At 34.4% G+C, this 14,911-nt stretch overlaps 1 protein-coding gene across 1 annotated transcript; it reads left to right on the top strand.

Moving 5' to 3' along the window:
• The first annotated feature begins 12,115 nt into the window (after nt 1–12,115).
• On the top strand, nt 12,116–12,862 carry LOC147803158 (uncharacterized). The gene has a single exon (XM_087152937.1). The coding sequence runs from the start codon at nt 12,116–12,118 to the stop codon at nt 12,860–12,862; it is 747 nt and encodes a 248-aa protein (XP_087009063.1).
• The last annotated feature ends 2,049 nt before the right edge of the window (nt 12,863–14,911 follow it).

Below are 14,911 nucleotides of genomic sequence, written 5' to 3'. Positions count from 1 at the left end.
ATATTCTTACATAAGCGAGGGAGAGGCTGGTGATTTGCTTATGTTGCTAATAAGGGGTGGAAAACAAAAAAAATTAAAAATCAAAATCTTTTTATTGTATACTGATCTACGTAGTATGTTTGTTTACAATACAATCACTGCCTGGTGGCTATCAGGGGATGTGGAATGAACCGTAACTAGGAAGTCGCTAATGTCGTTGTACTTACTAAAGATTTGAAAAACTTTTGAGAAAAAGCTAGATAACCAAATGTGCGCAAATTAAAACTCCGTTGACTATTTACCAGTTTAATAGGTTTAAGTACCGATGTAATTGGGGTACTTGCAACTCTAGAAGAAGACGATAACTAATACACAGACGAGCGTGATTTATGACCTCAGCGCCAGCTAATTGTTTATAAACAAGATGGCGTGTTAAAGTCGCACTAAGTTTCTCCACATAAGTTAGAATGGTAATTAACGTGAAGCTAGTTAAATACAATGCCGTGTCGCACATCGAATTTGTTAAAATATAATTTATCGCTTTTACTTAACTTAGATTCATTATTTATGTATTTTTATTGTAATCGTGATATATTTTTGTTCTGTGTACCGGGCAACTGCGATGCATCATTCATTTGTTTATGTTCTGCGTGGCTTCGTGGCGGTCTTTGCGTTAAGTTAGAAATATATAGCGAAAGAATTGAAATATTTGTGAAAGAATATAGAATGTGTTGCTTAATAGAATAGATACTCGATGGGCTTGGCTTACTCAAAAAAGAACAGTAAAAACAAATTTCAACAACCCTTCAAGATCAAGATACCCACACAACGTCACTTGCAGGTATCCCATTGGTGATTTTTCATCTAATGAGAATTTTTTACCCACAGCAAAAATATCTAGTTGATACAGCTCACGATATTCATACAGAAAGAGTAGTACAAATACAGTACACTCTCGATTATCCGGTTTGCGGATTATCCGTGCTCATTCCGGAGTCACACAAAAAATATAAAGAGAAACATTTTCAAGATTAAAAAAATTTGATTCATGAAGTTTCCAAATTTTGGCACACTGCCAAATTTTTGGAAGCAATATTCGTTATTGGATTGTATTATATGGAATATCAGCAGCATGGTCAAAGGTAAAATCGTCTACGTTATCACGATCTTGGAGAAAGATCATACTGCGTGTTTCCCGATTGTCCGTGCGACCTGTCCCAATGATTAACCCAGATAATCGGGAGTGCACCGTATTTGCCAAGTCTCCATTCATTGCAATTTGTTACAATTATGCATCCAATATTTATGCAAAACACCTAAATTGATTCCTGAGAAACTAGATTTAGGTGAACAAGAGGAATTTAAGCTGAAATATAGTCTGTACAAAAATAATTTACAAAAGCTGCTGGTTGATCAATAAGCTGGATATCCTCCTTAAGCTCGATTAACCCTTTTGCTTACGAATGGCACAACTGATGGTCCAGAATAGTGCTATAAGGCGCCGTAGGTAAAAAGTAAAACCTGAATTCGATGTAACAAGTTGTACCAATTACGCAAATTCTGAGTAAGAACGACTGGTAAATATTTATTTAAATGCGAGATGTCGAAAAAATGTTTACGTAATATTTCAATGTCACTGTAACCGGGAGTAAAACAATTTTACTTATGAGTGAAAACCTGATAAAAAAGTTTCATTTTCCTAAGCCCACTTTCCCTGCGAAAAAAATTTCGTTGGCCCTGCAAAATGTTTTGTCCAAGACCAAGCACAGACTGACGACTCTGACCCATAATTCCAACGAAAGTGCATCGAATAGATTTAAGTATTAATTTTTGTTCGACCTAAAATTTACTTAAATGATTTTGTAAGCAATCTATTTTTTTTTTTTTTTATCAATGTTTCTAGCATTCTAGTTTTAGTTTTCGTTTCTTATCTTCAAGAAGAATAGTTTGCATTATTTATTTATTTTATTTTATAACCGTCGTTGAACAGCCAACCCAATTTTATGGGTTTACAACTACTAATGTTCAACTCCGCAGCCTTGTAGTTTTGAACCCAATCCAGAAGACAAGGGAACTGCTGGATCGAGTATTGGGAGAAATTTGCCTTCGTGGAGGACTGTTTGCTGAAGCTAACCCGCATTTGCGTAACATGGAGAGGAAGACTACGCGAACCTTCCACGGTTAGCCTGATGGCAAGGGGGCTCTAACCCATGATCACTCTACCACAGAGCATATTTCATGTCATGACTGTGGTCGGTGCAAGCCGGATGCAAAATTCTTATCGACTGGGATTCGAACCCGGTTCACCTTATTGGAAGGTGCACGCTCTATCCCCTGAGTCATCACGGCTATTTATTTGTTAAATTATTTGTATTTATAAAATGTTGTTTATAAAAATTGGGTACTTGCACTCCAAGAAGAAGAAGAAGAAGACAACCAATTTTCGCGCACGTGACCTATGACGTCAGCACCAGCTAATCTTTATCAGCAGTATTAAAGTTGAGCTAAGTTTCTCTACATAACTTAAAATGTTAATTAACGTTGAGTTAATTAAATACAGCTCCGTATCACACACGGAATGTGTTGAAATATAATTCTTTCTAGTCAACTTCATTTACTTGACTTATATTTATTATTTGTTTATGTATTTTATTGTAACCGTGATATATTTTGTTTTGTGTACCTGGCAACTTCGATGCATAATAAGTTTATTTATGTTCCACATGGCTTCGTGCTTGTCTTTGAGTAAATATAGGGTGGTAGAATTGAAATCTTTGTGTAAGAATCTAGAATGTTTCATTGAGGAGAATCAATACTTGACGGGCTTGGCTTACTCGAAATAGAATGGAAAGAACAGTTGCTAACCTAAGCAAATGCCACGTTTCAAGAACCAATCAGGATCGAGAGACCCACACTGCGTTACTTTCAGGTATCCCATTGTAGGTATTTATAAAAATACTTTTTATCGTGAAATTTCTTGGGGAAATAATGGATTACTTATAAAATTAAAAATGACCTTCAACTAACAAAAAAGTTAACTTCATTAGTTTTGTTAGACAAGTGGCGCAGACACAGAAGGATGTAGAAGGATGGGAAAGGTTATTTGTTCCCTCCAGGAGAAAACACATTATAAAAAAAGAGGAAGAAAAAAAAATTCTTTTTCAAATTTCTTATAAAACTCGTGAGTCAAAATACTGCGTTTTAAATTTCTATTTAACATTTAATTTACATATAAGTAATTTATTTAAAATAGAAAATAGCTTTTTTTTTTAATTATCTACTCATGATGCACTAGTTCAAATACATTCGAAAATTTCAATTATTTTTGAAGTGTTGTCCTCTTTAGAGACCAAGCATAATTTTTTTTAATTTTGGTGCAATTAAACATTTTAAAACCTTTTTTATTTCCTTACTTATTTAATTATTTTTAGTTTATACAATTTTTTAATAATGTCACGTTAAAGTGGTTTAATACAGATGAAAAGATGAGATTTTAAATAACGAATTTATTAAAGGGAAGAAAGTACAAATGACGAGAATCAGTCTGCACTAAGAACTGCCTGTTTATGGTAGAATGGTAGAAATCACATAAATCTCGGTGCGCTGCCGCGAAGCGGCATTAACCGATTCATCTGTAGTAACTACTCGATGATGAGGAGGAATGGAGATGGGAGGAAGAGGGGGTACTTAGCACCAAAAAATCGAGAGGGGGTTCGTTTGAGTGTGTGGAGCTGATTGTATTTCGTGTGCTAGGGCAACACCATATCCCTAAGGAAAAAGGCAGTGAGTGGGCTAAATTTAGTGTTGTCGTCAATTAGTTCTATATCTAGGAGTGAGTTAAAATTGCTGGTGGTGCAGGTTTTTGCTTCATCGTAGAAATTTTTATTTAAATTTTTTATATAGACGTTGATGTCATCAATTTTATGATACCTTTTTATGCTATTATTGCTAATGCATTTAGTTGCGCCGGCGAGTCTTCTTATAATCTTCCCTTCTGCCATAGAGAGTTTATTTTTTAAATGATCACTTAGAGTGTTAATGGCGGGGCAGGCATAGGTTAGGATTGGCCTAATTGCCATTAGATAGACAGTGCGCTTGCATTTTAAGTCTAAAGATGACTTCGAGTTTAATATGGAGTTGAGGGCCCAATAGGCAACATTCGCTTTTCTAATAATGTTATTTATGTGCTGTTTCCAACTTAAATTAGAGGTGATAATGACTCCTAGATATTTTGCACTCTTTGTGGGTTTAATGATCTGCTTGCAGAGGACAATATCAGGAATAGTTCTACCTTTCTTTTTACTATTGAATATAATCATTTGGCACTTATCCGGGTGTAGTTTTATCTTCCATTGTGAGCACCATTTTTTGATATTGTAGATCTTCTTTTGCATACATTTGAAGGTTTGTAAATGGCTCATAGATTTCGTGATAATTGCTGTATCGTCGGAATATAAGGCTGTGAATTCGTTTGGATTATCGTTATTAATAGGGAAGTCAGCTGTGTATAAGATGTATAGTAGTGGCCCGAGGATACTACCTTGGGGCACTCCGGCTTGAATGTTTTTATAAGCTGAGAACGAGCTATCGATTTTAATTCTGAACTTTCTATCAACTGCCCATGGGCGGATCGTGAATTTGTGGGGCCCTGGACTGAAACTACTTAGGGGTCCTAATAGCCATTTTGGCAAAAAACTGTTTTCTATAGTGATGTAGATAAGTATATAGAAAAAAATAGGACAATAAAATAATTTTATTTATTTATTTTTATTTGTGTTTACAAACAGCAACTGTACAACATTGTTGCAAAAGAAATTGACAGGTCATGTGCAGTTATGTTATATAAATTATAAAGCAACCTTTCTGCATTTTTGTGCTGCAAATTCCTTTATTTGCTCATCACATTGTAAGTCGTTTTAAATCACAATTTATGGAAAGAACTGATAAATGATTTAGTCGATGGTTCGACATTGTTGTCCTATATTTGTTTTCTATATAAGACATCCTGGAGAAAGAGCGCTCCGTTTCACAGCTATTGATTGGCAAAGTTAAAAAAATCTTTAAGGTAGTATAGTAATTTGGGAAAACATCAGCAAGTTTCTTTTCATAAATTAACATAAAAATTTCACTGCAAGAGGTGTAAGACTCTGTCTTAGACTGAAGTAAATAAGATTTTAACTAATTCACTAAATGCTCGTCTACGTCATCTGGATAATAATCAACAATATTGCGTGCACTTTCCAGATCTAAGTTTCCCATATTTTTGTCTTGCAAATCCTTTAAAAATTTGAATGTCTTGCTATACATCTCATAGACTTGGCTCCTTTTATTTAAATCCATAATCAGCTTATTCAACGGAACGTTTAGCGTTTTTTTTTTAAATTTTTCTGCGCCGTATACTAAGACTTTATCTGTAGACTTATCTGAAAATTTTGGAGTAATGCGTCGTCTCTTGTTTATGTCTATTCCCACACTAGTACTTAATTTGTTAGCTTTCTCTTCGTATTCCTTTAGCTTCTGATCTGATTGGTACCTTATGCTGTTCACGAAGTCTTTTAATGGCATAATTAACTTATTGCCTTTGCAAATATCTAAACCAGGGCTTTCTAAATAGTCTTGTAGAATATTAAATAAATGTAAGCCAGTATGACTACTAATTTTAATGAAGGATACACATCTTTCATACACTTTTCCCGGAAAACAGTATCGTAATACAATAGCAAGTTGATCATTGTGAGATAGATCTGGAGTAGAATCCATCACAATTGAATAATGCTTTGTGTCGTCGTTATTTATTTGAGTTATAATTTGTTTAATTATCTGCCGGCCCATAATCTCAATTATTTCCTCATATACTGTTTTTGATAAGTACGATATTATCGGTTTTGGTCGCAATTCTCGTTGTTCAATGTGTTCAGGGATAATAGATCGAACTCTGCCAACAGCTCCAGAGCACCCATAAAATTGCCATTATGTGGAGAACCAAATACTTCCTCCGAACCTCTAAATGATAAGCCCCTTATACTTAAAAATTTGACCACTGCAATAACCCGTTTTAGGAAATTGTGATAATATTCTGTTTCTTTTCTTAATTGCTTCTGAAGCTGCATGTCTAAAACAGATCTATTTTCTTTTCGTGTCAACCACACTAACATTGATTTCTTATGTTCATTAGAATTTTCATGATTTTCTAAACAAGTTCCTATGTGTTTCCAATCAGAAAATCCGGTTGTGTATTGAGAAGGGATTTAAGAGAAAAGTTTGCAAGTCAAACAAATAACAGTACCATCCCTGTTTGAATAACATAGCCAAGATCTTTCCAGTGATTGACCATTTTTCATTTTCTTAATGAAATACCTATTTGAAAATGTTCTGTTTTGTTCTTTGTATTTCTTTATTGAAGCTGAATATATATTTTTCGGATCTTTATTCTGAAAGTCAGTCATTTCATGTGAGAGGATGTCATTAATGAAATCATTATTTAGCAATTCTGGCCACAAGCCCACGTCAACATATTTCTCAAACTCAAACTAATATTCTCTAAATTTCTTTCCGCCTCGGAATTACCATCCTCTTGCTGATCACCAATATAGTTATAATATAGTTACAATATATAGAACAATATAGTTTTCAGTGGGATCAGAGGGTTGCTGGTAGTCAAGACTTTGCACATTTTCACCACTTGTATTTTTTTCCTGGTGTTGCGATTTTCTACTCCCTTCAAATAGATTCTCTTTGGATAAGATCCCTTCCTTTTCACTTGTTAATAAATTTGTAGCTATTTCATTCTCGTTTTTATGTTCTAATTTGGAAAAAGTTTCCATTTCTGTACATTTCTTTCTTTCTTTTTCTCGATCTAGCTGTAATTTCCGTTTCTCAGCTCCACTTTTATATTTTTTACCAGACATATTGTAAAATAAGATTTTGATATTTTTCTGAAAATAATCAATGAACTTGAAAATTTTCTGACAATAAACAGAGAACGAGATAATCCATGTAATATTGTTCTTCACGTCACATTTTAATACTTTGTAATGAGTGCAGTAATTCACAAATTATCATTAAAAATCGATTAAAAAGTTCATTTAGTATTGAAAAAATACATTAAAAAAAACATGATTTATAATTCTTTTTACTTATCAACTAATAACAGGAACTCTTTTCTTATACTGATTATGTACTTTCAATTATAAATAAAGTAAGAGAAAGGTCCGGTCTTTATAACTTTTAAGTTATCATTTATTAGTGAACTAAACAAGTTTGTCACTTTGACGACAAGAACAGAAGTGCGGGTAAAAAAAAAAAAAAAAAAAAAAAAAAAAAAAAAAAAAAAAAAATTACGTCGGACGTTAAGCGGTGCGGCAGGAAGTCCCCCGTAATAGACGCGAAAAAATACACTGACCAAAAACAAGGGACGGGGAATTCCCTGTTCCGCTAGATAGACGCACACATGCATGGGTTGATTGATCTCAGGGTTGCCAACCTTATAATAGTTTTTTTTAATATTAGATATTTTTTTAAATTCAAAAAACCACCTATTGTTTTCAGTGGAGACTGGGGCCCTTTGTATCTACGGGGCCCTGGGCTGCAGCCCTAAAAGCCCTTAAGTAGATCCGCCCCTGCAACTGCCTGTTTACAATGAAGGGATCGCTTATATAGTAACAAAGAACGTTCTAGAAACTTCCTAGAAATGAAAAGGAAATGATGTAAATTGAATGTACCAGAAGCTTCTGGAATGTTCATAGAATTAAATAAGAAAAATTGGGAATTAGTGTCCGCTTCCTGTATCGAACCTGGGACCTTCTGCTTTGTCGATTCGAATTATATCACTGAGCTACTGAGACTCAGACTGCTCAGCAATAATATCGAATTTAAAAAGAGCGAAAAATGCAGATCATAACTGTATAATATAGAACAGTAATCTCATCTCAAATCACGTGAAAAATATACAATTGATCTACCCTTGACTCTTAAAAAAGCCAGCAATCGTAAAAGCTTAATTTTAAATTAAAAAGTTTAATATTCCCGTAACAGCATATTGTGGGCTAAGGGGTCATGAACGATTAGGTTTCACGAATTCTCGACTAACGGAATAATTTTGCAATGTGGTCAGCATTACGCATAGGCCGCCTTTACTTCCTAGACAAGCCGATACCCATCGATTTGACGTTAGGGAGGGGTCTTTACCAGCCACTGAAAGTCGAACCCCAGTTATTTACAATCACATTTCAGTGTCTTAATCACTGAGCTGTCTTCGAGTAAGCTTAAAATGTTTAAAAATAAATAAATAAATAAATAAAGGAATGTTTAAAAAATTTTAAATGTTAAAAGATTATAAGGAATGGAAATTAAATTGTCTGTAACTATGACAACGTTAAATTGATGTTGTGGGGAATCAAAATTTCTCATATATGTATTTTCCCAAGTGTGGTAACAGCTTTTTCAAAATTAATACTTCCTATTTTCTTAACAATAAAATAAAACGTGAAAATATTTTTAAAAAAAAGATCCTTAGGAAAATCATCAAAGCAATAGCTTTCAGGCATTGAAATAAAGAATTGATTTCAGATAAAAACTTTTAATGTTTATTCCATTTTACAAAGTCTAGAAAGACAGACATTGTCTATTCTATTTTTAATCGAGAATGGAGCAAATTCTTGAGTTTATTTTTAAACTAAAAAAATAAATAAATAAATAAGCTAAAAAACTTGTTTCTAAGTAAAAAAAATTCTTTATCGCCCAAAATAGTTAGAAAATTTTCTCGAAAATGCTCGCAGTTGTACATAAGTTTACCAATGTCAGTAAACTAGCACACCATATTATTATATTACTTAACGAAAGAACATACAAGCAGTTATGGTTCGAAAAATATCAACAGCAGGGAGGGTTGAACATTTTTTCCATTAGAGAGAGTAGTGCGCCCCCCCCCCCCCAATCTCGAAGCACTTCAACTACCGTTACGTTTATCCATATTAAGTAATGACTCTCAAGAGATATATAAAATGGTTAGAAAGATCTGCTTCTTCCATAACTATAAACGATCCATTTGGTTTTATGCTATTCATGTGTCACCCTTCATTGAAGAGATGTCAAGAGCCGAACCTTACCACGTAAAAAAATTTAAAGAATAAACAAAATAATGTGAACACTGCTATTCTAGTTTTATAAATATGTTACTGTTAAAGTGCAAAAGTCAGTTGTTCTACAGATCCGAGATGGAACCCTAAATGATCGAGCTCCTTTTAGCGGAACCCCGAAAAAAATTCATTTTCAGTTGTAAATGTACTTACAAAAAAAAAGAAAAAAAACTACTAATCATTTTGTAAATATTTAATGCAAAAATTTTAATATTTCAAATTAGTTTTTGGCTTATGCATATGCTGAAAATGAATAAAATAAGCTGAGTTATGACTTTCACTGTATACGGAGAATAGTATACGGAGAAACATAATTCTTAAGTTTTGAATTTAGGGATTATATTTTGAATTGAAAAGTTGGATGAGCTATAATTATGAAATTTTATTATAAATGCATATTTTTTTCATAATTAATTCAATAAGAAGTTAGTGAAAAAATATTCTTTTTTTAAATTTTGCTACTTTTTTTATTGGCATTTTACACAAATAATTCCGTTTAAACATTCAAAATTTTTAAACAAATTAAGAATCATTGATTGAATACAAATATAATTATTGGTTACAAAAAAATGGCCTAACTCTTGGAGCCCCTGTAAACAATAACGTATCAGTGAATTTTAATTTAAATTATTGTTATTTATTTTTTGCTCTATCTGAAAAAGTAACTTATTACGATAAAAAATCCACACACTAATAAATAAAATCAATAATTTTAAATATATAACACAAAGAATTAAAAGATTTTAAATAGTATTACGATTAAAAACGTCGTTTATGTATTTTTCAATATCTAAAAAAAAATCAAATCAATTGAAACAATGATAGAATCAATCGCTTTTAAAAGCATAATAAAAATAATGAAATGGATTAAAATAGTATTACAATCAGGGAAATTAACATTATGTCATTAATTTACTTTTCGAAAACTTCCATTAAAATCTTCCATTAAGTCACATAAATGACCTGTCTTTTTAAGTTCCTTTTTATGAGAAAGTGCCTCTCCATTCACCCAAATGACCAGGTTCCTTAATTCATTCACTAAGATATATAAATGGCCAGGTATTTAAATTTTCTTCATAAAAAATAATCCATATAACCACATCCATAACCAGGCTCTTAAAATCATCGATTAGGCGACATGCATGGCCACGTTCACTAATGATCAATTAATCGAATTTTTATTTTGTGACGTAGCTAAATTAACTGTTAATCGAGCTTAAAGCCAAACGTAAATATTTTCCTCATAAAAGTCACTTCCTTGCTCTGAATGTAAACAAAAACCGGTTCTGGAGCCTGCTAAAAGTTTTTTCATTTCTTCATAAAAAATAGAAAGCAAAGCTCGTTACGTGATAGAACCGGTTGAGCTTCTTTCCTAGCTTTGGATATCCCTTATTTATGAGGCAAACATCAACATCAAACCAAAACAGTTAAGAGGCTCCTCCTCGACCGCTTTGTGCATTTCTCTTTATCTGGGTGTCAGCGTCTACTTAGTTACACCGTTACACCCATAAGAGGATCTTTAAAACAATCTTTTATTGACATCATATATCAGGAGTCTTTCATCATTTTAATTGTTGTGGTTAAACGAAGCAACTCTTCGAACTTTTGCGTTGTTTTTGCTGCCGAACACATGGCTTACGCAAGTGAGCAGCTGATAAACCAACCTTGTATACATCTTCAAATGCAATCCTTCACAATGCCATTATGAGAAGCAGATAAATCAACCTTGTATGCATTCTCAAATGCAATCCTTCACAATGCCATTATGAGAAGCAGATAACCCAACCTTGTATACATCCCCAAATGCAATCCTTCACAATGCCATTATGAGAAGCAGATAAATCAACCTTGTATACATCTTCAAATGCAATCCTTCACAATGCCATCATGAGAAGCAGATAAACCAACCTCATATACATTCTCAAATGCAATCCTTTACAATGTAGCGACTAGTATCAACCACCATCAACAGATGGCGATACCAAGGAGTTTGACGTCATTCCTTTTCCTCACCTCTACCAGGGGGAACGCCACTATTCATTCCTGCTCGAGCACCTGACGATGGCGGATCTCAACGATCAGCTCTGACGCTAGAGACTCTCGCTATTTCCTTCGCGTCATTTCTGAAGCTGTATTACAATTATGTTTGACTACACTGTAGTTACTTATATTCATTAAATCTGTTATATGTTTAATATCATCGTTTGAATGGACTATCATTCTCCAGCATAAATGAACACACGCGCTAAAACAATTCTTTTATAGGCAGCAGATAAACCAATCTCGTATACATCCTCAAATGCAATCCTTCACAATGCCATTATGAGAAGCAGATAACCCAACCTTGTATACATCCCCAAATGCAATCCTTCACAATGCCATTATGAGAAGCAGATAAATCAACCTTGTATACATCTTCAAATGCAATCCTTCACAATGCCATCATGAGAAGCAGATAAACCAACCTCATATACATTCTCAAATGCAATCCTTTACAATGTAGCGACTAGTATCAACCACCATCAACAGATGGCGATACCAAGGAGTTTGACGTCATTCCTTTTCCTCACCTCTACCAGGGGGAACGCCACTATTCATTCCTGCTCGAGCACCTGACGATGGCGGATCTCAACGATCAGCTCTGACGCTAGAGACTCTCGCTATTTCCTTCGCGTCATTTCTGAAGCTGTATTACAATTATGTTTGACTACACTGTAGTTACTTATATTCATTAAATCTGTTATATGTTTAATATCATCGTTTGAATGGACTATCATTCTCCAGCATAAATGAACACACGCGCTAAAGATGGTGACCCGGAGTTGAACACGCAACCTATGTTAATCGGCCAAGGATTACAAAAATAACAGGTCAGTGGTATTTCATTTTACTTGATTGTTTGTCAGGCATCTCGTAGAGCTTTTATTTAGTTATAATTTAGGTGTATTTTTGTCTTTCGAATAACCTTTAGTCTTAAGCTACACGTGACAAATTCAAACATGGCAGGCATCCGAATGCCCAGTTTCTGGAGTAAAGAACCCGATCTATATTTTGCTAATGTAGAGGCCACGTTTTTCTTAAATAAAATCGACGATGATTTAACTAAATTTCAATTAGTTATAGGATCCCTCGGACCCGAGGAATTAAAATTAGTCAGACCGCTACTAGATCCGACTTCTAACGACCGTACTTACGCAAAACTAAAACAAACCCTTATCGCTGAATTTTCGCAATCTAAGCAGACTAAAATTAAAACTTTGTTATCACAACTGAAGTTAGATAACCAACAACCTACAACTTTGCTCAGACGTATGCGAGAATTAGCAGACGATGCGCTATCGGATGAATTTTTAAAAACTTTGTTTCTCAATCAATTGCCTAATTTTGTGCAAGGTATACTCGCGATTTCTAACGAACCGCTAGACGCTTTAGCAAGACAGGCAGATCAAATAATTGCTCTATCGAATCCACAGCAATTTGACACCCACGCTGTTTCAAAATATCCCGACCCTATTATTGCAGCATTAAGCAGCAAAATTGAAGAGCTCACAATTAAAGTTGATAGATTATCTCGAAGTAAATCCAGAACTAGATATCAAGGTAGAAACCGATCTAACACACCCCGCCGCGTACAGAATAATTCAGGCATGTGTTTTTATCATGAAAAATTTAAAGATAAGGCACGCAGATGTAGAAGCCCCTGTAATTTTGTTCCTAACTACGTAAATGATTCAAAAAACGAGTAACGCGAACGGTTGACGAGACGCACGCCGTTCATTTGCATAACAATAAAAGTCGTCTTTTTGTAAAAGATGCTATAAGCGGTACTTATTTCTTAATCGATAGTGGAAGCCAAATCAGTATTCTACCGCATTCTAACCCAAATAAAATTAAAGATAGCAACGAATTTAATTTATATGCCGCAAACGGCGAACTTATACCAAACGCTGGCACTAAATTAACTTCTGTCGATTTAGGTTTGCGACGAAAATTCACATGGCGTTTCATTTTGGCTAAAACAAAATACGCGATAATAGGATCAGATTTCTTGAGTCATTTTCAACTTTTAATCGATTTTAAAAAACTTTGTTTAACTGACCCTCTTACCGAACTTAGCACCAAAGGAATTTTTCGAGATTCGTTATTTCATTCGATCTCTACTGTTGTTAATCTAAACAAATATGGCAACATTTTAAAACAATTTCCTTCGTTAACGAGACCATTTAACCCTAAAATCGATCCCCCTATGCACGATGTTTTGCACTATATCGAAACAGGAGATCACGCTCCAGTTCAGTGTAAATCACTCAGACTAAACCCAGAACAATATACATTTGAAAAAAAAGAAATCGAGAACCTTTTAGAATTAGGTATTATAAAACCGAGTAATTCACCCTATAGTTCACCGATTCATATAGTCAAAAATAAAGCGGGCACTTTTCGCATGACCTGTGACTATAGAATGCTAAATAAAATCACGAATCCCCAATTATATCCCGTCCCGCACATCCAAGATGTAAACAATCAGATAGCTGGTAGCGAAATTTTCAGTAAACTTGACATGACTCGAGCCTATTTTCAAATTCCAGTTTACGAGGCTCACCAGCATAAAACCGCTATCGTCTGTCCGTTAGGTAAATACGAATTTACGCGGCTAAATTTTGGAATGCAGGGAGCCGCATCATCATATCAAATGTTTATGGATACCATTTTACGCGGCCTCCCCTTTGTCTTCTGCTATTTAGACGATTTATTAGTATACAGTAATTCAGAAGCCGAACACGAAGAGCACTTAAGAATAATTTTTGAAAGACTTTCGAAGTACGGGTTAATCTTGAATGCTATGAAATCCGTATTAGGCGTCCATGAATTGTCATTTTTAGGTTTTAAAATAACACGCGAAGGGCTTCAGCCTCTATCAGATAAAGTAGAAGCTGTAAAAAGTTTCCCAGCCCCGCGTACCCTTCAACAATTAAAACGATTTATAGGTCTTATTACTTTCTATAGAAGGTTTATACCGCATTGCGCCGCAATCTTATCCCCTTTACATAACTTACTTAAGGGTAAATACAAACCAAAAAAGAGTATAGACTTATCTTGTGAACAGCTAAAAGCATTCGAAGATGTGAAAAACGCTTTAGCAAATGCTACATTATTAGCTCACCCAAGGCCAGATTCTCATTTGTTCTTGTTAACCGATGCCAGTGCTACACATGCAGGTGCTTCACTTTGTGAACTTGACGATCGTTCTATAGAAAATGAGATTCTTGATCCAAAAAAACTTTTAGATAAATTCAAACCTCTAGCATTTTATAGCACTGCTTTTAACAGAGCTCAAACCGTAAAAAGCACGTACGAACGTGAACTTCTTTCGATTTACTTGTCAATCAAATATTTCAGACATTTTATTCAGGGTCGCGCTTTAACAGTGATTACTGATCACAAACCGATTTCGCACGCTTTTAATCAAAAATTGGAAAAAGCAGCTCCGATAATTCAAAGACATCTTTGTTACATCAGTGAATTTACAACTGACATCAGGTACTTACCCGGTCGTCTAAATGCCCCGGCTGATTCTTTGTCGCGAATCTACTCTGAATCCATAAGTACGGCGAAAATCGATTACAATCTTTTAGCTCAGTATCAAAACGACGATTTAGAGTTAGGAGAACTAATAAACGACCCCAAAGCTGATAGTTTGAGCATAGAAAAAATATACATTCCCGAACACGGACTAAACCTGTACGTCAATACCAAAAACGGGAAACAACGTATTTATGTCCCCGAACCTTTTC

Source organism: Parasteatoda tepidariorum, chromosome 10 (assembly GCF_982258835.1).
Source record: "Parasteatoda tepidariorum strain Cologne lab strain chromosome 10, Ptep-v5.0, whole genome shotgun sequence".
NCBI lineage: Eukaryota > Metazoa > Arthropoda > Arachnida > Araneae > Theridiidae > Parasteatoda > Parasteatoda tepidariorum.
Note: the sequence above shows the minus strand (reverse complement) of the source record. Positions and strands in the feature narration are given on the sequence as shown.

Excerpts from the sequence above, each read along its gene's own strand:
- LOC147803158 (XM_087152937.1), top strand. The coding sequence starts at position 12,116 with ATGGCAGGCATCCGAATGCCCAGTTTCTGGAGTAAAGAACCCGATCTA.